This window comes from Numida meleagris, chromosome 3 (assembly GCF_002078875.1).
Source record: "Numida meleagris isolate 19003 breed g44 Domestic line chromosome 3, NumMel1.0, whole genome shotgun sequence".
NCBI lineage: Eukaryota > Metazoa > Chordata > Aves > Galliformes > Numididae > Numida > Numida meleagris.
The window spans coordinates 5,108,800-5,135,555 of record NC_034411.1 but is presented as its reverse complement, the minus strand read 5'-3'; the positions used below and the strand labels follow the sequence as shown (position 1 = coordinate 5,135,555).

The window sequence follows — 26,756 nt, the reverse complement described above, 5'->3', positions numbered from 1 at the left end:
TTTTGTGAAACACATGAAACCCACGAGCAGGACAAATCTTCATTATTTCATTCGCATACAAAGCTACCACCTAGAACATCCACACATTACAGAAGCACTACAGATATGAGCACTGCTGGTCGTGACCAATGCCTACTGCAAATTTTAAAATTTCAACGCTTTCTTTTTTCACACCATCTTTTTTTCCTTTTTTTTCCCCCCCTCACTGATCTGAATGGCCCAGAAGCAGGATGTAATTGCCTAAAGGCAGGAACAAGAATGTACACGGGCACAACAGCACCAAAACCTTTCTGCCTCCAACGATGGGAATCACAGCAGGACACAAATGCCTCTGCATGAATAAACAGTCCCAGAGAAGAGTTCAAAACGTCCTCAGAGGTTGCTTTCAGTTCTAATTTATGTGCATAGTATTAAAAGGAAAAGAAAAATAGTAATCGATTAACTGCTGTTTGGTATCACCTCTCTTTAGTGGCTGGTGAATGACAAAGAAGGCTCATTAGAGAAAATTTTGACAAGTACAGAGAGAACGTTTTTAGCAGGAAAGGTGTGAAAAGCACATTCTACTCCAAGAAAAAAATTAAGCCTTGTTTACCCATTTTGTCTCAGTAGGCCACAGAAGTCCTGCATCTCCCATGCCCCTCTCCTCAAAAAGAGGTGCAAAGTCATGCTCATGTGATATCTCCCTTCTCCGTTATGCATTTAGGGAATGCATAGATATCCAGAGTGAAAATTTCTGCTGCTGTGGTTGGAGCTACAGAATCCCAGCTCCAGAGATGGAGAGTAAACAGAGCTGGGGACAGGGAAAAAAATGACTCCATACTTCAGAACAAAAGAGTAACGACTGCTGAAAGGAATATTGTCACAAGCATCTAAGTGTGTGCCTTCAGCATGCCCCTCCATACACAGCAGCCACCTGCCCCTTGGACAGACAAGGGAATTAATCCAGCACTCCTAGAGCAAATAGCTTAAATCATTATAAAGTGAATTAAGCAGCCCTAGATCTGTAACAACTCAAATCCTCACTGGATTGGTGCAAAAATGTGATTTATAATCCACTCTCAGCAGCGGATTTGAAAGATAGTAGAGTTCAGTTAAATTAACCTAATGATGCTTTGCTAGATAACATTCCTTTTGCACAAGTAATCTGAACTTGAGTGTCTGGTATTTGTGCCACCAGAGAAAAATCGAAAGGCCGTATCACTAGATCAATATTAGATGAATATATAGAATGTCAGAATCTTCCTTTCTGGGTAAAATCTGGTCTTTATGAAATAAGCTGTACATCACTCCAGTAATTACATAGAGACTGAATACATTATCAACAGCAAAGTCCACTCAGCTAGAGTACTTTTAGCCATTCTAAAATCCACCTCAAAGTTCACATCACTGTAAATTCCCTAACAAACGGAAAATTAGCTGCAGAACTAGGAGAGGGAATTAGCATACACATAGAAGCATTTATCTGCCCATGGTATTTCAAAGTTGGATTAGTTTGCAGCTAATTTCTTGCTAAGAAATGTTTCATCAAGCCGTGGTAAACAATTATGCTTTATTTGAAACAGTTAAAGACACAGTATTTTCTTGTTTTTCTTTTGTTTTTGTCCTTCAGTTTGAATAATGTTGGTTTGACTTCCTCCACCAGGTTGTATCTGTCTTCTTCCCAAATTCTGCCATAATAATTTTACACTTCCCCTAGCTGGTCACTTACTGAGAAATGGTTTCCTTACAACCTTCCTCTTTAGGTAAGAGCAAAACAATCTTTTATCACCGCAACAAGATAAAATAAAGATAGCTAAAGCCAGATGCCTGGTCGTTCACGATGGCAGAACTATGAGAATTTATATCATGTCGTACTCCCATCCGTGCAGTGATTTCATTTTACCCACATAATGGTTGGCCAGAGCTCACGGCCAACTACGCACCCACAATGGCCATGCCTTTGCACAGACATCTCCCTGCACGTGGCACGGAGAGGCTGAGGCTGCACACTGTGGCATGGGGACCATGCAAGGGCTATACCACCTCTGCCTTTTTGTTTGTCTAGCAACTTTTTTGGTCAAATACCTACTTTTTCCTATTACATGCATCAAGAATTCCTTCTGGAATTCTGCTGTCATATCAACAGTTATCCTAAAGCAAGGAAACAAAGATTCAGAATAGGTTCTCATGCAGTACTTACAAGTGATCTGATGCTGTTTTCTTTTGCCAGTTTCAGAGAGGATTTATAGCAACTTGCCAAGTTTTCTTTATGAGTATCAGTGATATGCCCTCTCGCTATCGGCCCAACTGTATGGATCACATCTGCAAGAAATGGAAAAAAAATTAATAATTGCAGTTCCTAAAGTAGTTTGTTACTTATTTCATGAACCCACAAAACAGCTACACTGAAAGTCAATCCATTTTGATATTGGACCTAGACAAAAAGGCAGGAATGTTATTCTAAGAAAACATTTACAACCGATAAACGTAGGATATCTGTAGAAGTTATACAAAAGTGAGACACTGTAAAGGCTAAGTTTTGAAGCAGGGCTGCTCTTGGGCTAAAGGAAGAATGAGAAAAACATGCCAAGTGCTTGTTACGTGTTTACCACAAACCACATGTGGGATGGACTACACGTTTGAAGCAGTTGCTCTCACCCTTTCATAGCCTGCTCATTGGGAAAGCTCACTGCAAAAGTTCAGCGTGTAGGTGGTGATAAACAAGCTTCATTTTTTGCCTAATACTCAATGCCTTTTCTCAACAGCTGTTTGAAGAGGAGTAAAGTTATGATCTGTGAATGTGTTAGTTATTCCAGGAATGTGCTTTTCTTTCACATCAAACCAGGTGGAGACACTGCACAATAAAACAATAATATCTTATTCCGCCTGAAAAAGTTTAATGAACAAAAAGAGAAAGCACAATCAGGAGTATCTCAGGTACGATGCCTCCAGATACACTGAAATCAGATGCAGCAATCAATCAGCGCCTTCAGAGCGCAAAATGAAAAATGAAGTAAAAAAAGCCCGGAGTAAAACACGTTAAAGAGAATCCTAGCAAAGTAAAAGCTGTCGTGAAAAATTAATATTTTCTTCCCCCCGCATTTGCTAAGTAGCAAGCACATTTACTTCTCAAACATCATTCTTCAACAGCATGTGCAAAGGCGCTGCGGTGAGTTATGGCAGCAGGCACGTCCTTTCCTCCCACCCTTTTGTCACCCCTTACAACACAGCAGCAGTAAGCAAGGGCACCGTTTTTGTAACATTACCACAAAAAAGGAATGCTTCCAGTTCAGGCACGGTAGGTCCCTTTGGTTAGGTTATATTTCTGTTCCTCACGTGACAGGTTTCCAAGGATATCTGCTGCTGTCATGCCCCAGAATATTCTAGTTTACTGGAAGACTTTACAGAATTCACGCTATTAATGTTTGTCCAGGCTGCCTTTGATTGTTCCTCTCCAACCTACACCAAACCACGCGAGAAAGTGGCCAAGCATTAAGATACAAGCCATCCTCATATTTATTATTACTCAAGGCAGATACCAGCCGCCAAGTCCAAGTCTCTGCAACATTAAAGGCAGCTAACACGCTGAAGCATAATGCTTTGAACGCTTCCAGAACTTTCTTTACGGTAGTCATTAACAGCGGACGCCCTTATAACTCAGATAAACATCCAGTTCCTCTGAACCTTCCACGTCTCCTCATGTGCATCCCAATAGCTTTGTACTTTTATTTTAAAGAACTCTCCTCTTTCCTGAGTTCACTCCAGAGAAGGGAAGCATCCAGGTGGATGCAACACATCTCTCAACACCTCCAACACAGAAAGCACATTCACAGAAGTTTTCCGGCCAGAACCCAGCTCTGCTTTAAACACTGTGTATTGATTTTCAGCAAATAAAAGCCTATAAGAGCATCTCAGTGCCCAGCAACACAGAGGAACTGGCTGTGATGAGAAACTGAAACCCACTAGAGCTGAACTTCCTAACTACTATGAAACCCCACCATACTGAGAAGTAAAGAAAAGGTCAGCAACTCTTCTTTCCATTTTGATTGCAGTAATTTTCTCCAGTTCTGTTACCAAGATGGACAGATTGGATATTTCCTGCTGAACGTCACAGCCAATGTGCAACACCTGCAGCAAGCCCTCCCCACTGCACTTCAGGAGACAGAAACATGCTGCAGGTGTTCAGTCTTTGACAGCAGGTGATCAGAACAAGTAGAATGGTTTTACCAGAAACTTTGGGAAAGAGATATTTTACACACGCGTTTTAGCTACTATAATAAACAGAGCAATTAGGACCTAGGAAAAGACAAAAAATAGCACAAGTAGTTTAAAATTTGTTTCTGCTTACAAAGATAAAGCTTGAGCACTTTCATTCGGAAAGACCATCACTTCAGATTGCCCGCAAACTCTACAGTAGTTTGCTTCAGGTTGAAACTTTCCAGGTTTCATCTGGAAGCGTTAGCACTTGGCCGCTTCAAAGAAAGAAAAGCATCTCTTGACACTTTTCTTGTTATTTGTTTTTGAAAGAGACAAGCTGCAATTACTGAGCGAGGTGAAGGAATGTAACAGTAAATCTGATCTCAATCAAGGCCATCCTACATTTATAGACAGTAAGATCAGAGGTATTGCAATGCATTTTTTAAGTTCACAACGCCCACCAGTCAACAAGCAAGTAAAGTAAAGGAACAACTATAAAAGAAACTTAACAACAAATCATAAAAGATAAACAAGCAAAGAATCCTAAAAGAATTCCCTCTTTCTGCTACAGCCAAATTAACTTGCATTTCAAGGTGCTACTGCTCAGAAGTGGAAGCCTAATGGTTGAATTTAACAATGCGTTACTAACCAACAAGATGGGGTCTGGGGTACGGCTCAAGTGCCAAATTGTCACTCAGCTCTTTCTGTACAATATTTCCCTCCTAGAGTTTCCACGTGCATTTTTCTCATTAAACATTGTCTCCATTTCCTTAATTTTTCATCATTAAACACAAGCTTCAAAAATTCTCGTTTCAACAATGCAAAATGTCTCTTTTACCATCTTTTTTTAACGGAACTTCACGATTTACATTTTCATGGTACTTCAACACCCAGCTCTCCATCACTACACCTGATGCATCACATAAATAGATAACCCTCAATGCAATTACCGGCTTTAGTGTGTTTTTTTTTCTTTTTAAACAAGTTCTTAATAGGTGCTTCTTAGGACAGGACACTGAAGATGGTTATGAATTGATTTATAATCCATCAACACGATTGTAATTGTTTACGAATTCATCATTGTCAAAAACTGCTTGTCTAAGGAACATTCTTATTCAGAAACACATGACCATGACAAAGTAAGATCTCACCAGCAGAGCAGTACTAACAACAGGCCAATCTGTTTCTTGGTCAGCAGATGAACAGGGAAGTAGAGATTTTATTATTGTAATAATAATAATAATGTCAATAAAATCTGTGTATACATACATTGTACGAACAATCTATTATTCTGCTCAAACTACTCCCCAGTATGTCAAGGTTTGCAGGCAGGCAAAATCCTTCGAGATTACGCGGACACAAAGCAAACAAATCAGGAAATAAAACCACTTCCTCAGCACTCCCAGCCCAACAACTTAATATACGAGGATCAGACTGCATGGGTTGAAGCAGAGCCATTTATTTTTAATATACTTATGAAGACTGGGTCAGTCTTCCACCTTGTCTCCCACAAGGAAGTTTCATTTCTGCTTTCATCACACCCTCACTGCATACAGCTGCAAAAATTCAGTCGCTGCAGAGCTGGTGGACATGGGTGGAAGCGGCTACAGGCATCTGTTCTCAAGACAGCTATGGGGCAGAGCTGCAGTCCTACTACTTCTACCACCTGCAGCAGCAGCCAGCCCCAGATGCAGACCTCTGGCATCACTAGTGCAACACGAATGTGCAAACCTTGTTTGATGGTCTTCCACATCAATCTACCTGGGGGTGGACCAAACAGCTCTCACAGAGAACACCGCACACACTGTTTGTAATACTAGCATTTCTTTATGTAAGATGGAGCTGCTAGCATTGCTTTGAAGCTCCTGCTTTACCATGGTCAGTCTTCAAGCTAAGGATTTTGGTAAGAAAGATGCAGTCCCCGTGTTCCTAAATCACTTTTGTTCTGCATACACAGCAGAGACGCACGCTCACATTTTTAAGAGAACGCAGAGGTGCGGAGCCCCAGAGGTAGGAGTACATTCATTCGGGATTCAGGCCGCAGCAATGGATCAGAGGCACTTTTAACACTAATAAAGCTGCTTAGTGTTAAAGAGATGTTTATAATAGGGAAGGAGATATTTTTCCTCCAAAAATGCTTCAAGAGAAGGTAAAAATGGCTGAAAGAAAGGAATGGCACAGATCTACACCATACAACCATGCTTTGTAGCTCCTTTAGGAGCAACAACAATTGAGTTTTACACTGTTATCTCTAAGATTTGCATTGCAACTTGTGGCTGATAAGAGGAGAGCATACTCGCTCTGTTGCTCTTTTTCTCGTCTTTTGACTTTCAGTTATTTGGTTAGAAATTCTGGCAGCCAAATGGAGGAGCATAGCAACCACACATCAATTTGCATGTGTGCACACTCTGCATCATCTCTGCTTGCTTTCATTCCATTTTTCGTCTTGTTTTTCTCTGAAGCACTATAATGAATGCAGGCATCTTGTGTAAACCACTAATAATCTTGAGGGATAACAGGCGCTTCAGCATTTAAAATATCCCCATCCCCACTTAGCTATCAGTGAAAATAAATGTAATTTGGGCATTTAATCAACCCTTCAAAAGCACAGTGACTCTTCCCTCAAATTCCTGCATGGGTCATTGAAAAATGAGACCATGTCTGTCTTAACATACAAACCCTACATGTAAAAGGACAAGCAAGGCTTGTTTTTTTTTTTCCTCTGGTCTCCTTCATTAAATTAATCAGTCCATAAATCTTAACACGCTGTTTTCTCCATGATTTGTGTCTACAGTACTTAAAGGGCAGAGCAGTGTGGGCCAAGATGCAAAACAACTTCCAGCTGCAAAAGCATAAAGTGAAAAGTGACTGTGACTCACAGTCACCGCGGAGGACTCTGATGTAATTTACTTTTCCCCTGCTCTTTGTAGAAGTCATGTTAGATGGCCGAAATATTAGCATAACGTATTCTCAAACAAATGAAGAAGTGGAAGTTTTCCTCATTTCCTGCCTCGCAGAAGGGAGGGCAGCACATTCACAGCGCTAACGAACCAGCGGACCAAGGCTAGAATCAATCACACACTTCCCTCGTTCATCCCGTTGGCGCTTTCACGGCCCTAATCGGCCCATCTAGCGATGCATAATGAGGCTGTCCTCCGTCCATCACCGCCCGAGCCGGATGAATTTTAAGAAGGAAGCTACCGCACTCTGCGTCACTGAATAAAAAGAAGATATCTGACAATTAACCAGGGTTATCTAGAGCTCCATTTGTAAATCTCACCAGCTGATTTCCCCAATAAGCAGCCACCGTATCAGCCCTGAATCTAACAGCCCAGCTTCAGCTGACAGGAGGTGGAATTACCCCCATATGCTCTTACCTACTCACAGTCACTACTCATGAAGTCCACACTGCTTTGGTATACAGATTTGCTTGGCTTATTTTCTACTGCCAGTTACATGCATTTGCTCATAAAGTGTGCATTTGCAGTATGTAATAAACAACTGTTAATTCAAGTTCAACCTAAATGATTCCCTCAGGACCACAGCCTAATTTAAGTTATTTACTAATATAGGCCTCCAAAACTTGATTAGCTGAGTTGAATATTTTATGTGCAAGAAAACATCTTTTACAGATCACACAATACTGTACTTGACGTATGACACGGCTCTTCAGTTATGAGTATTTATTTGCTTTATATCTTTTCACGGTGCTGCAATCATCAAATATTTTGTAAAGAACATCATTTATAAGCAGAGAAAAAAAATCTGCATTTATGAGCATTTAAAGCAACTGCCTCAGTTTTAGGCTTGAGTCAACAAGCACAGCTCAATCTGAACTTTGTCCCTTTTCCAGCTTCCTTCTGTGTTTAAATAGTTGTTTTGGATGAACCAAACAATGTTCCATTACACGCAAAAGCCACAATATCTAAAAGCCATTTGCGTAGAACACTTAAGCCATTTTTCACCTAAATGGAATCGTCTACTCCAGAAAGTATAAAGAATATGTCTGTTGTAAATGATTAACCAGTATTCCTCTTTGCGGGTTAGGTGTATATTTTAAGTACAAGACAGCAGAGACAGCCAGAAAACAATATTCCCACAGGGAGAGGCCAAGGGTTTGCCGAGCCCACGAGGTCCTTTCGGGACCCGTGCTCAATAGCCAGCATTTAGCAGAGCGCGATCACTCAGAGCCCCGGGACACTGCAAACACAAGGAGCTTGTTCACAGCAGTTACACCACTGCCATGACAGCCTCCCAGAGAATTAAGTCCCGCAAGTTGAAACCCAAGTGTTTTTTTGGCACTCACGATTGTCATAAAAGACGATGTGGGATATGCCCATGCAATCCCAGAACAGCTCCCTCCCACTGATGCTCTCGCAGCATCGTGCTGCCATCGGAGCCTCCCCATTAGCTGTCGAGACAACAGTAGGCTCTGTTCAGGCAAGTAAATGGTGCAATTAAGAGACACTATCCTATATCCCCAAGTAATAGGTTTTACAAAGCAATTTAGCACTAAGATGACAGATGTCAAAGCAGTGACTAGACAGACGGCCCCACCACTTCTGTAGAAGTAATTGCCTACATGTAGAACTAAAATGCAAGGACTCTGCTTGGGATATTCATAATGTGATGTGATAAGAATGAACTTGAAATGCATGCAACATAGCTTAATGTGAAATTACAAGATACGTAGCATGCTTTTTCTGTTTTCCTCTTTAATCTGGACTTGAAACCACTGCAGCAGAAATGCTCGATTGTTATCCTTATTCACCTCCGCAAAACATCTATCCAAACAAGGGCCTTACATCACCTAGGAAAATGAGACAGACAAAATGAATTATGCTTCCCCAGGCAATTTTTTCTTTTTTTAAGCTCATCAACCCATGGCAAACACCATTTGGCTGTACCACAGAGGAGCCCTGCTAAGCTCCAGCCTCAGAAAGCACACACAGAGTGACCCCCTTGACCCAAGTCATGCTCTCCACTTTATCCTGACCATTGTTCTGCAAGTGGACAAGGCAAGAACAAAGCCACTAATCTTTTACTTGATGCTTCCTTCACATAGGAAAGCATGAGCCACAAAGATTCTCTACTCCCTTTATTGAGTAGCAAGAGGTGTTTGGGGGTTGTTTGTTCTTGATTTATCAAATAATTTAATTAGTCAGCTTTTCAGCACACGAAACTAAACTTGTTTGCCCTTAGATCAAGAGGATTTATTCTTAAGAGACTAAGTTAAAGTGAGTTTGTCTGCCCTTCCACAAAAATTTCAAACCAAAATAAGCAGCACGGTGATGGATGCACCGCTATCAATGGTCATGTAAATCCAAGGTACACTGAACCATACTCAATGCTTGATTCAAAAGAGAAACTTGAAAAATAGGACCCTTTAAAAATGCGCAATACAAGTCAAAACACAAAAAGATGGAAAAGTATTTAAAATAGGTTGGCTTTTAAGTAAACCTCGGTTCTAGTTTTGAAATTGGATTAATTACGGGGTACAGAAATCTGAGATGAACCAGTGCTCCCAGCACCTGAAAACAGACCCCTTGCCATACTTGGGCTGTTTTTAGCATCCAACCCAATCCCAGGAAAGCGGATTTAGTCACCTCTGCTGGTATATTGCACAAGTAGCAAAACATAAATTTGTCCTTAAGGGGAAAAAGAAAAAAAAAAGGAAAGAACACAACCATGCTGCAGAACACAACATCAGGCTATCAGTTTGATTCAGAGATGATTTACATTCACAACTGAAGTTCTTCCAACTGTCCTCTATGCGCCAACACTACAGAGTGCTTAAATAGTTGATAACTATGGAAAGAGCCCTTTGTTTCCTGTTTTAAGGATTCTTCTGTAACCAAAACAGAAAGGGTACATCAATGACATTCATAATTAAGTCATGTTTTGTTGATGTTGCTGCAGAGGCATTGAAATGAAGGAAGATATACACGAAGAACTACAACAAAATGACTAACAAAGCAAAGTAACAACATGCCCTGACCACGGGAAACGTTAAACAGGGTCTCAAATACAAGCAGGTTCCCTTTCCCCTTGCCACCCAGGCAGGAGGCATCACCAACACTCTGCAAGGGAATTTCTCAAGTCCAGATGAGAGCTGAGTCACCGGGTGCTGACTGAGGGAGGACAGCCTATCTGCTCAGCTGCACACTTGAAAGACACTAGCTCCCTTCAGGGAAAGCAGAAGAGCTTCATTTTATCTTTTAATCAGATCACTTCAGGTAAAGAGATATTCTAAAAGTTTAATTGTTTCCATAATAGGAAGTTTTATGGGATTCTTAAAAGAGACAATGAAGTATGATTTAAACTTCCAAGGAAAATTATATTCATAGCTTTATTGTGGTTAATCTATTCCTTGACAGCAACACATTATGAAATGTTACCATGTTCAAATATTCATTTACATTTTCTGCACATTCTCCATTTTGAGAATAAACTCCTTCCACCTCCAGTATTGGAGTACACCTTCTTCATGTGACACTTCTTTAACGTGTGTAACCTGCAGCACAGGAAATACATGCTTCTCTAAGGATTTTGCTCATTTTCATCAAGAGAACACAGTGAATAGATTACAGATTCTCTACGCATCTTCTAGAAACTACTAGTAGTTACATCAGCCTGACTACCCTTAACATTTGGCAACTTAAGAAATGCTGCTAGAAAAATTCTGTTTTTCCCTTGCCACAAACACGCACTGCTCGTGGAACACAGACATGAGATCCTCGCACAGCCTGCTCATACCATAGGCCACCTCCCAAAGCAGAGCAGAACGCAGAGGGAGGAGAAAACTGGAAACAACAATTTCAATACAGTTAAATATTTTTAAAAATACACGGTCAAACGTTAACAAGGCAGAACTGAGGAGAACATGGGAAAAGTGCTATAGGACCACATATTATACAGGGGATACGGCACCTCCCCCATAAGCAATAAATGCAGTGCTTATAGCTCCCAACTTACCAGCTGGTTCCAAGCCTGGGCAGTCATCCTGAAGTCAGTAAGACTATCAGGGTGCCTGTAGATGAACAAGGACCTAAGCAAAGGAAAATGACAGCACATCTTCTCCGGGATAATAAATGCACCTTGATTGCTTCATCTCTTAAGGGTTATTGCTGCAGATCTCACTTTTACTGTCTTTTTTTTTTTTATGGTGACAAGAAAAATTCCAATTTACCTCACTGAAATATTTCAGTTCCATCCTTTCAGGAGCATTAGCAAATGGCATTTTGTGGACTTCGCTCATGACCAGTTCCTTTAGAAATGTTTTCCCGTACTGCATCTATTGTGTCCATCACAGAATGATAAAAAGAGGATGAACACTTCGTATTTTCTCAACTCCCCCACTCTCACATGAACCCTGCCAGTGAGAACTGGCGCATACACTGTACCCAACAAGTTTAGCTCATTTTAAAAAGTTGACTGCACTTCCAGTTGGCAATGCCACGTTAATTGCCTCACAGAAATGCGATAAGAGAAATAACTGGACAGCTCTTTTGAACCATAACGTGAGCCTTCAGCCTAGAAAGGGGATCTCTCCATCATCAATTTTTTTTCTTAATTTAGGTGGCTGAAACCATGTTAACGCTCCCTTCTGATATCAGCATATTTCAGATATCAGCTCCTGGGAATGCAAAGCATCTGTGACAAATTCCTCTGACCATTTCCTCCCAGTCTCTTCCCCATAGATGCTCTAGTGTGAAAGACAGCTTCATCAGCTGGAGATGAAACAAACATGGGCACTTGGAATTCATCGCCCTGCAACTCAGCTTAAAAGCAAACCCACCAGATGCTGGTGGCATGAGCATGCCAGAGCCTAAGTAAGAAACAATGGAAAAAACACAGACATATTTACACAAAATATATCATAGATGCAGCACGTTCAGAGAAGAAATCCAGCGCCTCAACCCCGCTACCTGCGTGCTTTATTAACCACAGAATGGCTTGGGTGGGAAGGGACCTTAAAGGTCAGCCGGGCAAGGCAGACCCTGCTCTGCAGGCAGGCAACTGTCTGGGGCCTTTGTCCACCGTAACAAGTCAAGAGCCCAGGGCTTTCTGGCTTACGTAAAGCACACAAACCACCCCACAGGATGAGACCAGGCCAGCAGAGCCACCCCACCACGTGGCACCTGAGCTCCCACATCCCAGCAGCCACCGATGGGGTGAGCTCAAGGGGCTGGGACAGAGGCAGATGGCTCCGCTCCTGCTCCCAGTCTGGGCAGGTACAAGAGCAAGCAGGGAAATGAGACGGAGCCAACAAGAATATTTAACAGAAACTGTGGTAAGGTATTTTGTACAATATGTAATGCTCGTGTGGATTCAAGTGAAAAACAAGCTTTGACAAACATCTTGAGAGTGTTTTGCATCAGTGGAAGTTGTAAACAGTTGAATTTGCAGCAGAAGGAAACGTACAAAATAAGAAGCAAGAGAACTGCTGTTGTGGTTTTTTTCCCCCATTCCCTTGTTTTTTTCGATGGGTTTCTTATTGTTGTTTTGTGCTTGTGTGTGCGTGGTTGGTTTTTTTGTCAAGACAAAACACGTGCATTGCAAAACAAACTTCGTAACTCGCAGAGGCTGATTCCACTGCTAATGCTCTCCTTCATGTCAAGCACCATCGCTACCAAAAGCCCTGGAAAAACACTGGTGTCATACCTTGTTCGGCTCAATTGAGAACATGCACTTAAACAACCTTTTGGAAAGTCAGGTAATGACCTAAAAGAGCTGCTGAAGGGCAGTCTTGAGCTTAGCTTTGCTGTAGAAGAAAAACAGATGTAAATAAGGTTAACTTCTGCTCTAAGTCATGTCACAGCATCCGTGAGCCTGTCACAAGCCTTTTATGATAATCACAAGAGTGGGATGTCAGACAAGTCTCTTAAATAGCTGATAACCAGACGTGGGGTAACAGAAATGGTAGCAGTGATTTGGAAACACAGTAATGCCTTTGAAAAAAGCAGTGCAATGGCGACGCTTGCAAAGGTGACAAAGTGTCAGAACAACACGCCATTTCCAAATGCAGGGCTGTGACTTACTGAGGAACCGCTCCACATATGGGAAACCATACTGAGCAAAATATTTAAGCTTCATTGCACTTGTTACTGAAGTGATCTTTTTCAGCAGTGCCCACACACAAAACATCCTTTCTTCACAGAGCAGCAATGTCTGCAGACTCTTGTTACCCACTTGAACACCAGATTAGATGTAGTTCTTAGAGACCTGCATGCGAAGTCATTCCTCACGTCATCTCCCCTCACACGGACCGTTGGAAAGACATACTGCTATTTCCATGCTAACAGTGTTTACTTCAAGAATAACAGTAGTTCCTCTTGTTTAAAAAAAACACCACAACAAAACAGAATTCATGAAGCAGTAAACAATTTGGCTGGCCTTCCCAGCTGAGCAGTACAGAGTCAAACAAGCAAAAATGCAATAGACAAAACAAAACAAGAAAACACACAGATGTGTGCTTTTACATAGAATCATGAAGGTTGGAAAAGACCTCTAGGATCATCTACACCAATCATCAACCTATCACCACCATGCCCACTAACTAAACCACAGCCCTAAGAGCCACATCTCCCCATTTCTTGAACACCTTTGGGGATGGTGACTCCACTGCTTCTCTGGACAGCTGTTCCAATGCTTGACTGGGTCTTCATGAAATCAATGCAAATTTCCTTCTTCAAGGCAAGCCATGCTGCCCTTAGGCACATACAACATTTTCAGTATAATTCCCATGTTTGAAGGCAACATGTTGGAAGAAGCTGAGTTCAATTACTTAAGCAGTGCCATTTCCAGGGTAAAGTGCTCAAACAGCACTGGGCTGTGGCACATAGAAGCTCAGCATGTCGCAACAGCTACTTGTACTTTGAGAATTCCATAGATACCCACTGATGCTACAGCAGCAGATGGAAGAGGTGAAGGATGAGAAATCTAGAAAGCCCATTCTACATACTCATGAAATTTTAGAAGGCAAAGCTTTAGCGTAAGATCAAGGGCACCTTCCCATTTTTAAAAACACCCAAGATTAAAGTTTTCCAGAAATAATTTAGTAATATCAGTGCAAAACATTAATGCTTTATAATTTGGGGGTTGAAACTAGATGATTTTTAAGGTCCCTTCCAATCCAAGCTTTTCTAAGATAATTTAATTATTAGTAATACTTTGGCTTAGCAGAAACTTCACATTTCAGCGTAACTTGGATTCTTCTTTATACTTGCAGTAAAGACCATTGAAAAAACCAATCCATCGTGTAGTTTTTAGCTATAAAATTATGGTTTCCATCTATAGTTATTTTCAAGGTAACTGTTTCCAAACTGACAGCCTGCTTTTTGGGGGGGAGCGGAAGAGGAAAAGAAACAACGAAAAGACAACAAAAATTCTTCATGGTTTCACAATATCTGAACATTTCCTTTTCTCCTAATTCTCAATCAATAATGGTTTTGTTAGGAAGTTGACATCATTGCAATGTCTTTACCTGCTAATTAATTTTCAGCAACAGCAGGCCCTTTAATAAATTTTTTGATTGAGTTTTTCAACAAACTGTATGGCTAAGATTTATGGGGATGATTTAAAAAGTTTTTAAAGAAAGAACTATCATCTAGTAGAGAAATAGCATGCATATTAGAAATAGCATGCATATTCAGAGGAAGACAATATCCCTTTCTTCACTGAGAAGTTTTTGGAAAAGAAAAACTAGATAATAAACTTTTAATTTCAATAGTAACATTAGGTGAGGAGGGAAAATTACAATAGGCCAGGTACCATGTCAGCCCTGATATACTACTACACTTCTTTATGAGCACATTACAATTCAGAGAGCTAATAATAAAAAGAAGTGATGCTGAGATGATGAATTGATGCTATGCAATTAGACCTATTAGAATTCACAAGAGCCGACAGGCAATAATCAAACCACTTTCATGCTGCCCATTGCAATTATCTTTGCACTTAAGAATCAACAAAGCACATAATGACTTGCTCTCGATTAAGAAATTCATGAGAAATGGAATTTTAATTAGCGTGTAGAAAATTTGGGCAATTTATTACTTTACAGGACAACATATTGTGAAAACTAGTTGAGTAGTTGTTAAGTGTTCAGTAGAGAGACTCCGGCCCAAACAGTCTGCACCAACTCTTCCAACAACTTCCTAACTACTTCCCTTGAAACAAGATGGCCAAAGTTCACATTCCCTTCTGCTGAACTCTAAAAAAACAAAACCTGACAGAGCATGAGTCTGAAACACAAACCATTCTGCTGATGTTTTCAATTATCAGCTGATGAATAAACCAGATCAAATTACAGTTATTCATGGTATGAGCCACAAATGCTAGAGGGTCTAATTCTACGTTATCACTGCAACATGAGTAAGACAATAAGACAATGAAAAACTATTATCGGTCAAAATAAAGAAATGGCCTGAAGAGTAACTTGATGTTAATTTTTCTTTTAAAAGCCCCCGACAGGAAAATTGTTTAGTTCCAAAAGAAATTACTGACTCGGAATCAAACAGTTTACTAATAACATGAACAAAAGACACCAGCCAACAAGTTCTGGAAACGCAGCAACCTTGATCATAGGAAATGGAGGTTGATGGGGAAACTGAGCAATTACACTGAATTCAAATATTCAAAAATGTATTCTTTTTTTTTAAATACCAACAAAAACCTGTACAGCAAGCGTGAGTCCTGGAACTACAGAGATAAAACGTTGTCTGCACAAGGAAATGAATGGTCAGTCAGCATGACATCTAATGAGACATTCACTTAGGAAAAAACATAATATTCATTTAAAAAAACATTACTGGAGGTTCAAAATAGTTGAAGAATAGGTAGTACTGGAGGTGTCTGGATTAGTCACAAATTATAAATATTTGGAATAGCATGCTGTTACGCTCTGAAAAAGCTTGCCCTAAGCTTTGAACCTTGTGAATTTTCCATTTTGCTATGGATAAGAAATCAGATATTTAGTGCTTAAAGTTAGTCAGAGTGAGATTCTTTTCTTCCATTGCCAGGGAAACACATCATTGTTTCCAGTTCTTGGTTCTGCAGGGGAGCCCTGTCTTTCTAGTGGCCCTATTAAAAGAACATTCAGGACAGCCCCAGTGGTTTAATTCTAAGCAATGACACTTCAAAATACGAAAAACACACACAAAAAGAGAGATTCACTCTTAAATATGCACCTACACACTGCAGGTGGAGGTGGCTATGGGAAACAGCAGGAGGGAGGGGGCCATTCCCCCACCACTGGAACCTTGGTGTGACTTTGTGGGACCACCATCATGACTCCAAGCAGCATCCACAGGAAAAGGGCACTTGAAGAGATGTCCTTCCATGACCAGCACCTCCAGAGCCACCAGCACAGCCCCTTGGGAGCACAGAGAGCTGGTCACAGGTCAGTGCGGCTCAAGGTGCCACCATCACGCGCAGTCATGCAAGGGCTGGTGACCAGCTGGCTCCAAGGCGAGGATGCAGAAAGCTGGCACCAAGTCTCCCCCCACCTGCTGGTCCCGGGTCAAGCACAGCACATTTAAACCAGCACACTTCAGCCAGGGAAGCGGCATAACATGTTTATTTTGCTAGAAACGTTGAATGTGAGTGGTTTCTGTGAAAATAATGGAATTTGACTAGTCTAGGTGTTGCAGCAAAGATGCTTTTGGAAAGGCCGTGAGAGCGGAGTCCCAGGGTGGGCACGGGGGTGAATAGTTCAGGCACATCAGAAGCTTTTGTTTAGAAGTCAAGCAACAGAATCACTACTTGAAAAACACAAGTAACTCAAAATATGCTTACAAGTAAAGAACACTGTTAGTACAAAAAGGCCTTCCAGATTAACAGTGTCATAAAAAGTACCGTGCTGCTGAGGATGGCTCCAACTGAAACTAACTAAGCAATTTTCCGTGCAGCAAGATTTACAAGATCATGGTTCAGCACCTCATTAAAATAAAGTTAGGGTTCTGGTAATTAAACCCTTCTTTCAAGTGACAGACGACTACTGCGCATAGAAGCTGTGCATATTGTTTAAAATTCACATTAGGAACTGATAATGCACACAAAGTGGATGGTCCTCAGTAAAAAAAGAAAGCTGGGGGACTGCTCCCATGGAAGCAAGGACTCATTGTATGGCAATATAGGAAGAGGGGATAAAGCAGGGAGGTTCTGTAAAATTCATAAGGACAAATGAGCACTCGCCTCTTCCAAAAATCTTTGGAATTAATGTCACCCTTTCTGAAATCTTGCAGAAAGAGTTCAACACAGAAATCCAACAGCCTCTGCAACATCTTTTTTCCCCCACACACGCTCTCACCCTAACACGTACAACTGAGAATTTAGAAACGACATATTTCATTAGAAAGTCAGGATGACAAAGAGAAAGAAAAGACACAAGTGTGGTTCATCTACTTGCAAAGATCAGTTCAAAATGCCAAGACTCAGATTACTCATAAATGAAGCATACACAGACTCCAGGTTGTGTTACAGCAAAACACGGATGTATTAGTCAGCTGAGAAGATGCTCTTTTGTTCTTCCCATCTCAGAAAAAGCAAAGAACAAACCCTTTGCTAAGCATACTGAGAGTCATGGACAGCTCTGAACCAGGAGAACCCAACCTGCACCAGAGATATCTGGTCCCTGCTGCAAATACCACAGGCTGAACACTAGGCTGAAGTTTCCAGAACTAAGTCCAACGAGGCACTGTCACAACAGAGGGGTCTCAAAAACATCTATCTTCCTCCAGTGTCTGACCCACTAAATGCAAAAGTGTACAACTGTGTAGGCCTACACCCAGCACGAGATCAGTTTTATGAGTGAGCATGATCTTATTTCTGTGCACTGTTTCTGCAGCTTCAATGAGAGTTAAGATAGCAGGCAAAAATACAAGAGCAACATATTCTTAGCACTGCCTTGCTTTCGATCACTGTAAGTGCCAGGAGTGAGTTATGGCAAAACTAACACAGCTATCACAATAGCTAACATAGCAAAAAGAGAGCAAACACACTGACGAAACGGTGTTATCAGGAGAATTTTCTGCCTGTGATGCACTGAGCCATTCCCAGCTGGGACTGAGAAGTTTCTGTACCTTTGCGTGGTATCATAGTGCAGAAGCTGCTCCCGCTCTGCTCTTCCCCAAAAGAAAGCTGCTCGAGAGCTAATTCCCTGCCACAGCTCAAGGCTGTGCACAGACACTCAGCAATTAGGCACAGCTATCTGAGCCTTTTCAGAGGGATGATGCTTTCAAGAAAGTAAAGAGGCAATTGGGCCTTGTTGACCAGAAACCAGGACAGTAAAACCCTGGAGAGTTTGCTCTGATTGGCTTTTTATTTTTGCATTTTACTCCAAGTAAACTAGATAAATGAAATGCAGCCAGACATCTTTCGACTGCACAGCAGATTCATTTAAGCCCAACATTTTACCTTGCATTCAAATCTCTTGAGTAAGGATGGCTCTCCCTTTTAACTCTGCCCCTACCCTTCACTGACGTGCATATGCATGATAACGATTTTCTGAAATACAGAATTAAAACAAGCCATGTTTTAATAGATATAAACGGAGCAGAAGATAAATCAAAATAGATTTTTATAACTCTCATACAAATAAAACAATTAGCACATTAGCAGTGGATGCAATAATAAATCAGTCAATTAGGATATTTAAGTGATTACTACATTGAATCAAAAGATTAGCTGAAATCAATAAGGATAAACTTTGCTGAGATAGCCAAGAGATAGTCTGCACTGTCCTCTTCTGCATCAAACAGAGTATCAATGAAACATAGCAGATTTATGACCACAAATGCTACCTAATCTGATCCATTTCTCTCGCTTTGCTGGCGTTTAAAGAAGATATCTTAAGAGCAAGTGAGACGATAGCTCTGCCCATGTTAATTGCAGCTTTTTCTGACAGCAAGATTTACCAGAGAGTTAGAATCAGTTTTCAGGAAAAAAAACAACCACCCAATAGAAAAAACACAAAACAAAAAATATAAAAGGTTTAAACATTAATAGCACTTGAAATGCTTCTCTCCCAGATGGCAACACAGCTGACTGCAGTTCCCTGCTACAACACAGCGCTGCTTATCCTCTGAATGTCCCCAATATAAAACCGTTTTAATCTTTTGTCGCTGTTGTAAAACTTGATCTGCTGTGGGACAACATAATTAAGTGTCAGCTTTTTGGATATATTGTACAAGAAGCAGATAGAATAATCCAGCCTGTGCACCACCAATAACTCAGTTTACAGACGAGTGATAATGGGATGCCAGATTATCAGTGGAAGGAAGCAGTATTTTACCCCTCGCAGGACAGGGCACTTTCAGAGTGTTTTCTTGCTACTCCTTTTTCTCCTCCATTAGCCTATTAGAAGCTTGATGATCCTCATGCTGGATGGCTGCACCGCGTAGCCAACCGGAAAGAAACAGCGCTTTGGTTTGCGGGGCCTGATGATCTCTTCCATTAGCTCCTGTGGGAGTTACAGAGCCCTCACCAAATCACAAATAAGCTGCGTAAGGAGATTAGCAGAGAGATGGGATTCTGTGTCAGCATCTCAATGAAGATGAAGGACAGAGCAAGTTCTTGCCTGGGGTTTGGATGCACATACCTGGATCCCTAACTACGCAGCACACGCAGGACAGAGCGTCGCCAACAGGGCAGTGCCTACCTTTGCTATACCTGTAGCAACACATGGGAAATGGTGCCATACTGCAGACAAGGCAAGTGGGAGATGAAGCAGCAGAACTGAAACTAAACGTTAATACAGATTACCAACTGTTCATCTATTTGTTGGCTTGAAGCACACGATCACGTACTTTAGCAGTAAGTCCTTCAGAAAGCAGGCAACACGCTGGGCAGTGAGTGCCTGGCCATCAGAACAGTCACTGCGAGCTGGGCCGGCTGACATGGCAGCAGCAGGAGGAGGAAACTGACCCCAGTGAAACCACAGGCAGCCACGGGCCCCAACCCACCACAGCTGATGCACAGGGCCAGGCTCACCCTCGGTCCCTTGTTGGTTTGCTCAATGATACCAGCACAACGCAGCCTCTGAGGCACCAAAAAAAGTGTAAAATTTTTTATGTTTGCCCTCATAATTGCAAAGACAAGTCTGCTTCTGGGGGCTGACCAGTGATTTAAGGCAGGGAGGTCACATCCATGAGGCCCCACCACAAAACACCTCGCACACAGCACAGATGGGCTTACTTCCTTGCCATATAGCCTCTATCTACAGCAGTTAACCTAATGGGCTTATTACGCACAACCTGCATCCATCGAAAGATGCTGCAGCATGTTGTTTAAATACAAGCCATTATCAGTATTTTGATACAATTCCCCCCCCAGCGCGTATTATTTTCATTTTAGCTCAGTCGCTTCCTCAGCGAAGGCTCCTTGGCATAGGCCCACGTGGGAACATCCACTGCTAAGGCTCTAAATCAACCTCCTTGTTAACGGAAGCACGGAACACCATTATCCGGTGACTTGATATTCCTGCTAAAGAGCAGGAGGTCAAACCTCTTCACTGAGTTAAAACCTGCATGGACTAATTCCCCGGCTGGCATGGCAGGAGACAGCCGAGCAGTGCTGCCTGTGCCAGTGGGACCAGCAGCAACTCGGGGCTCCAGCAGCTGGTATCATGCCCAGCCCCAGCCCTGCCCTCTGCTGCCTCTGCCCAAAGAGTGCTAGGGAGAAAGCACAGCTCACTGCTGGGGTAAAAGCTGAGTAACATCTCGGAGAATCAAGTACAAGACCGGTTTTCCTTGATGCTTCGAAGCCTGCAGGAGTATGCATTTTCAAACATTATTTCTTTGCATTATTTAACAGCCACAAATTAGATTTTTTCAGTGCACCTACATAAAAAAACGAAAACCATTGTTTACTTTTCCTTCTTTTGCTTGTGTAAGAAAGCCAAAATTTGAGATAGCACAGCAGTCTATTCTACAGACTTCATCCATGCAAATGGACATCCAACTCTGAACAGGCATGCAAGTCCAGGGGAGTGCATGGCTACGTCTTTTCATTTGAATTCTACCAGAGTCATCCACATACAAGTAGGAGCATTTGCAAGTGACGCTGCTCAGTCCTGAGCTGTGTGTTCCAACACCATTTTGTTTTGACACCCATTTCACACAACTGTAAGATCGAGATAAACCACACCATACCCCTTTGGGAAATACATGGGTAATAATAAAACCAAGTATCTAGAGAGAAGCATTTCTGCACCACATTTGAGAATTACAACAGCAGCAAAATAAACGTAAACCGCTCAAACCCATTTAGTGACTCAACACTCAATCTTGAACCCGTTTCTTTCTGAATTGCTAACAAGCCTTACATGAAAGCAGCGTTACACTGACAAGGTAAGGCAGGGAAGCTTGATAAGGTTAACAAAACTGGAGCAGCGACTCTGACAGTGCACGCGGTGCCATTACTAAGCCCAGTGATGAACGATGCAATTTTCTTCTCAGGCACTAGTATCACAGCATTCCCACCACTTACCAGGAATCATACTGTCAATTTTCAGCTGAATGAACCGAAATCAACTTGATAACCATCAACTGAATTGTTAGACAGCATAGAGAGAATGTTTACAACATTTTTTTTAAAGCCTTATGCATTTATAGTGGCTCTGAAATGATACTGTAGAGTACTATTGTTATAATTACGAGGCAATTTCATCACAAGCAAAGAAGCACATAGCTTTCTTACCAGGATAAGAAAAAAATCACAGAAGAATACAGTTGGCCACCAGAATTAAGCTTACAGATATCTCATAATCGAGTATCCCCTGCTGTATCTTAAATATGAATCACTACTATACAGTTGAAACAGGGTTTTAAAGACAGAATATTTTGAGCGCATTGAGAAAAATGCGCTTGGAAACGATTACAAAGTTATAAGGTTGATAAATGCTAGGTAATGAAGTTCAGAGATCAGGGGCTGGCCACAAAACACATGAAAGGTTTTGTCTGCACGGTAAACACAAAGCCATCCAAAAACAACTACATATGAAACGTTGAGAGACACCAGAAATTAAGAGAAGAAGCTCCGACCCTTATTTTTAGGGAATATTTGCGATCGCAAATTTCAGTGCTGACAAAAAGCCCAAAGCATTTTGCTGAAGCACTGAATGAATGACCAGGGACAAAAATCTGTTTTGCTTGATTACCATGCCCACATCCCAGCTGGGCCCACGTGAAGCACCAAGTCCCAGCTCAGTTCTGTACCGATTGCTCCCTGCCCTTCCGGCAGCCTTTCTGCCAGATGCAATTGGCTTTGAGTTCTCTGTGTGAGCTCAGGCGTCCACACGATGGGAACATGTGGCACTTGGAAACCATGCTGGATTCGTCACTCTCTCTTCGGCAAGGCATGCACAAGAAAAACAACTAGTACTGGGGGAGAGCTAAATAAATGTCTGTTGGCTTTCAGTAGAGCTCGGTATTTATGCAAAGATGCTATCGCATCTTTGAAGACATCCTCCCTTCATTTTACTCCCCTCCCCATCATTTGGTCTTCCCCTTGAATTAATCTGACCAATATTTCACAAAAAGGAATGATATTTCCCACTGGGGAAATAATCCAAACAAAACCGTCTTTTACTGCAGAACACTTAGACTGGTAGCTATTGAATGCTGTTATGTTATACTATTAGTGATCCTCTGTGCACAAGCAACACTGTTTTTAATAGAACCGTTCAGAGACATCCTCACATCCTGCTTGTTCTTTTTCAGTAATAAAGAATATGAATGACAGTTACAACACTTAAGACCAACTATGGTTAATGCTTTTTGAATACCTAATACCGTGTTTATTTTCCTCATTTTCCAGACAGCTAGTATCTTCACAGCATATGTATTTTCAAGCCAAAGTTTATATAGACATATATATAGTAAATATAGGTTACATCTCAAGAATAAGCCAGGAAAGTCGATCTTGCTATGAACTGGTAAAAATTATATATATTTCAATATAACAGAGAACCTATTAAACAGAAAACTTGCCAGAAGTGGAAAGTTAAAGCTATTTTCAATATTGGTCTATCAATCTCTAACCTCACTGTATGAAGTTCTTCTTTTTATTGTTTTTCTTCTCCCTCTAGCCAACAAGAACAGCATAGTTTCTGAATACAAGGCTTGAGGGGTCTACAGAAATTCAGAGCGCTGTTCAGACAATTGAAGGGGAAATCAGGGGACAGCAAACTACGCTCTGCAAGCCTACCCTGCTCCACCATGTTATTTCTTTAATTTGTTCTACCTGTCTGCTCAGATTACCTAATGTGACTCTCAGACCGCAATTACACTGCTGGCCAAGCCATTGGATAAATTACTTTTGACGGAATTAGGAAATTTGTACTGTAATTGGGTGTTCCTCAGTGATGGGACACGGAGCTTTGACTGATCCCCAGCGCTGAGCCAGAAAGGAGATTTCAGGCCTGGTGAGTTTTCCATACCAGGAGGAGAAGATTTCCGCAGCTCCTTGAAAGCTAGAAGGAAAATTCCTTTCTCAATCCATTAACTAAGCTGCTTACGGAACTCCTAGAAAAAAGACCTACTGTTGCCTACAGCCACCAGGGATCTTTGCTGAAGGCTTCTGAAGGGAAAGAAGCACTACCTGAGGATAACGCTTGGTCCAGTTGAGGACAACGCATCCACGGAGCTTACAGAAGGCAGAGGTTTTCCACAGCCTGGGAAGCCCACGAAGGGAGAGTGAGACCCCAGACGTGTAGGTTGCTCCCATCTGGCCCCGCTGCCTGAGCAGAGCTCGACAGCCAGGCCCAGCTCAAGACACATTCTCCAACCCATTCACATCAGAGCTTATGCTGATTGGGTCAAGCTTTCCCTCAAAGAGGAATACTGTCTTAGAAGAGCATATCAAACTATTACATGAAATGTACAGATCAATACTACCCAACAGCAAACATGCAGGACATACTTTCACATCCCAATTAGAGTGGTCTGGGATAGAAGAGTGGGGACTAAAAACTCACTTTGAACTGCTTAGAGCCTGCAAGTGGACTCTTGAGTTTTTAGGGTGATTTGTAGCTGATCTCCTGAAGGAACAGAAACTAATGAGAAAAACAAAGTCCCTCTAATCTGTCTTTGCTTGCAATTTCTTTCCTATAATCCCCGCCTTTGTTCCCCCATGGTAGGCTGTTCACCAAATTTACATTTCAGAGTCTTCCCAAACATTCCTTTCATGCTGCTACTGACACAAGATATAATCACCCTACCTGAGCCTCCTACTTATAAATAAGCAAAAGGACCATCAGCTTTTTTTCCTGTGGCTTTGAAAAACCTAAGTGATTAAATATTGAGAAAGTTCAAATATTTAACAACACGCTCAGCACACACAGAGAAACCTGGGAATTTACTCTTCCAACAGGGAATGTCAACGATTTTAAGCCAACGGGATGGTGAAGTGCTACAGGTGAATTTTAGTATCTGAAACTATATTTATAAAGTCAGAAGCAGCAGTAGAAGGTGACCAAAACATTAACGGCTGTAGAAGTATTAAAAAGTAAAGGGAATAAGAAGATCTGCCCTGAGCAGATAGTGAGGTCAATTTTAGAAGGAAAGAGAATCAAGAAGCTAAAATAAAACTGAACTATTTATATTCTTGTATCTGTTCTGAAATACCAGGTTTATTTTAGGGGAAAGTCATGTAAGACAATATAACATGCTCAGAGATGCACGGAAGACAAAAGGAAATTCGATGTTTTGATATTAAAGCATTAACTGCCGTCACTTGAGCTAAGTATTGCTATTAATTTCCATCATCTTATCTCACAAATTAAAGAGCTGAAATCGCAATAGTCCACAGAAGAGCTATAAATCTGTTAATGAACAGACTTATTTTAATACATATAAATACTTGAAGAAAAATTAATAGATCTATTCAGTTCCCAAGGAAGAAGGGGAAGAAGGACAGCCTTCCTGCCTCAGACTCCTTTGTGGGTAAGTCCCTGAACAAATACAGCCCCAAGTCCCTCAGGCGCTGTTCGAAAAAAGGGAGATTTCCTCAAAACAAACAGTTTCTGTCCTTTTCTCTCTCCTGTTCTTCAGCATCACCTTCAAACCGAGAGATGAAAACCACATTTTCCTGCATAGGAAAGGTATTGCAAAGCCGCGTTTGAAATTTTTCCTGAGCTGCTTTGAAAAGCGAGGGGCCTCGAGGAGGTCACCAGGAGGAACCTGGGGAGGGTTCGTCAGAGTCAGGAGATGGCATTCATGAATTTCATAACCCGACCCTCGCCAGAAGAGCAGCTCTCCCTTCTCTGCGACCACATTCACTGCCTGAATTCATTCCTTTTCCCTTCCTTCCCCCTGGTGCCCGATGGCCGAGCGGAGGCGGGTTTCCCTGACACAAGGCCCCAAAGAAGTTACGGGCATGGTACCAGTGACTTCACTTCTCTTGCCCCCAACAGTTCAGCTGTGCCCACAGGGTCTTTATAGCATCTGAGTATCACAGCACTATAGCAGTCAACAGAAAGTTGCTGATCAAATGCTTCTTGATAAAACTAAACTTATCTTCAAAGATGATTTACTAACAGGAACTGTTCATTTTAACAGGGCAGAAAAACTTACTTTCAAGGAAAAGTCTTGCTACGTTTAACATACACTCGAGGTGCATTTCGTTTTGTTTGAGAGCACAGGAAAAAAAGCAGCAGGGAATCAGCGTGAGATGTATTTGCCAGGACGAACATTTAGATTCAGGAAGAGCAGTAAGGGCTTCTGGGGTTGTGCCACAGCCCTGCATCAAAGCTATTAATTCTTTATAACAACTGGCATTAGTAGAAGCATTTGATTAACAGCCTAATGAATGCAGTGGTAACTTTGTTTTTCAATCATCAAAAGGGAATTCTTATCCCAATTCCCAAACTCGAGGATACATCTAAGTTTGAATATTAGTGCAGTATCAAACGCTGTCAGACAGTACCATAAGCTTACAGGGAAAACAGAATAATAATGAGGTTTATGTCAGTATTTCTCACAACGGTTTCAATTAAAAGTATGCAGCAGCGATACCATCAAACTCAAAATTGGTTCTGCATGACTGAAACGAAGGCCTACTGCACCAGCCATGTTTACTCTCCGCCGCTGAGCAGCGACCCTTGACTTTTTGGAGGCAGTCAGCCAAGAAGTGGCATTTAAACAGTCTGCAATCCAGCCAGCTTCTAGAATTCCCTGGAAGGGAACGAACTCTGGGCTGTGCAGAGCCAGTTTAATTTGATGAAGCTCCCTTTGACCGTATTCAGCATGTGCAGCCCTTTTTTTCTGCTCAAGATCATTTTCTGAGTTCCCGATCTAGTAATATGTGCAGGAAGAAGTCTAGTAACATAGGCAGCAGGAAGCAAACTAAACAACTGTGCACTCCCATCCACCCGGCACCTCGACAGCTTATTGCCTCTTCCCCCCACAGACACCAGGGCTTTCTGACAGGCTCTCATCTTCCTTTGCATCACCCAGCTTCCTCCTAGGTATAAACGCCACACGCCCAGGATCCCTTTTTATCACACCAAAGGTGTGACTTGGGAACCGAAAGCCAGATTCCCAGCCCAGCACAAGCCCTTCCACTAGTGAGCATCATCC

At 41.7% G+C, this 26,756-nt stretch overlaps 1 protein-coding gene across 12 annotated transcripts in view; it reads right to left on the bottom strand.

Moving 5' to 3' along the window:
• MACROD2 (MACRO domain containing 2) overlaps nt 1–26,756 on the bottom strand; it is an 847,154-nt gene that overhangs the window by 364,128 nt on the left and 456,270 nt on the right. For all 12 annotated transcript variants that reach the window (XM_021389946.1, XM_021389947.1, XM_021389948.1 and 9 more), the window contains exon 6: nt 2,180–2,301. In XM_021389946.1, the coding sequence (XP_021245621.1) occupies nt 2,180–2,301 (122 nt within the window). The remainder of the gene's footprint in view (nt 1–2,179; nt 2,302–26,756) is intronic.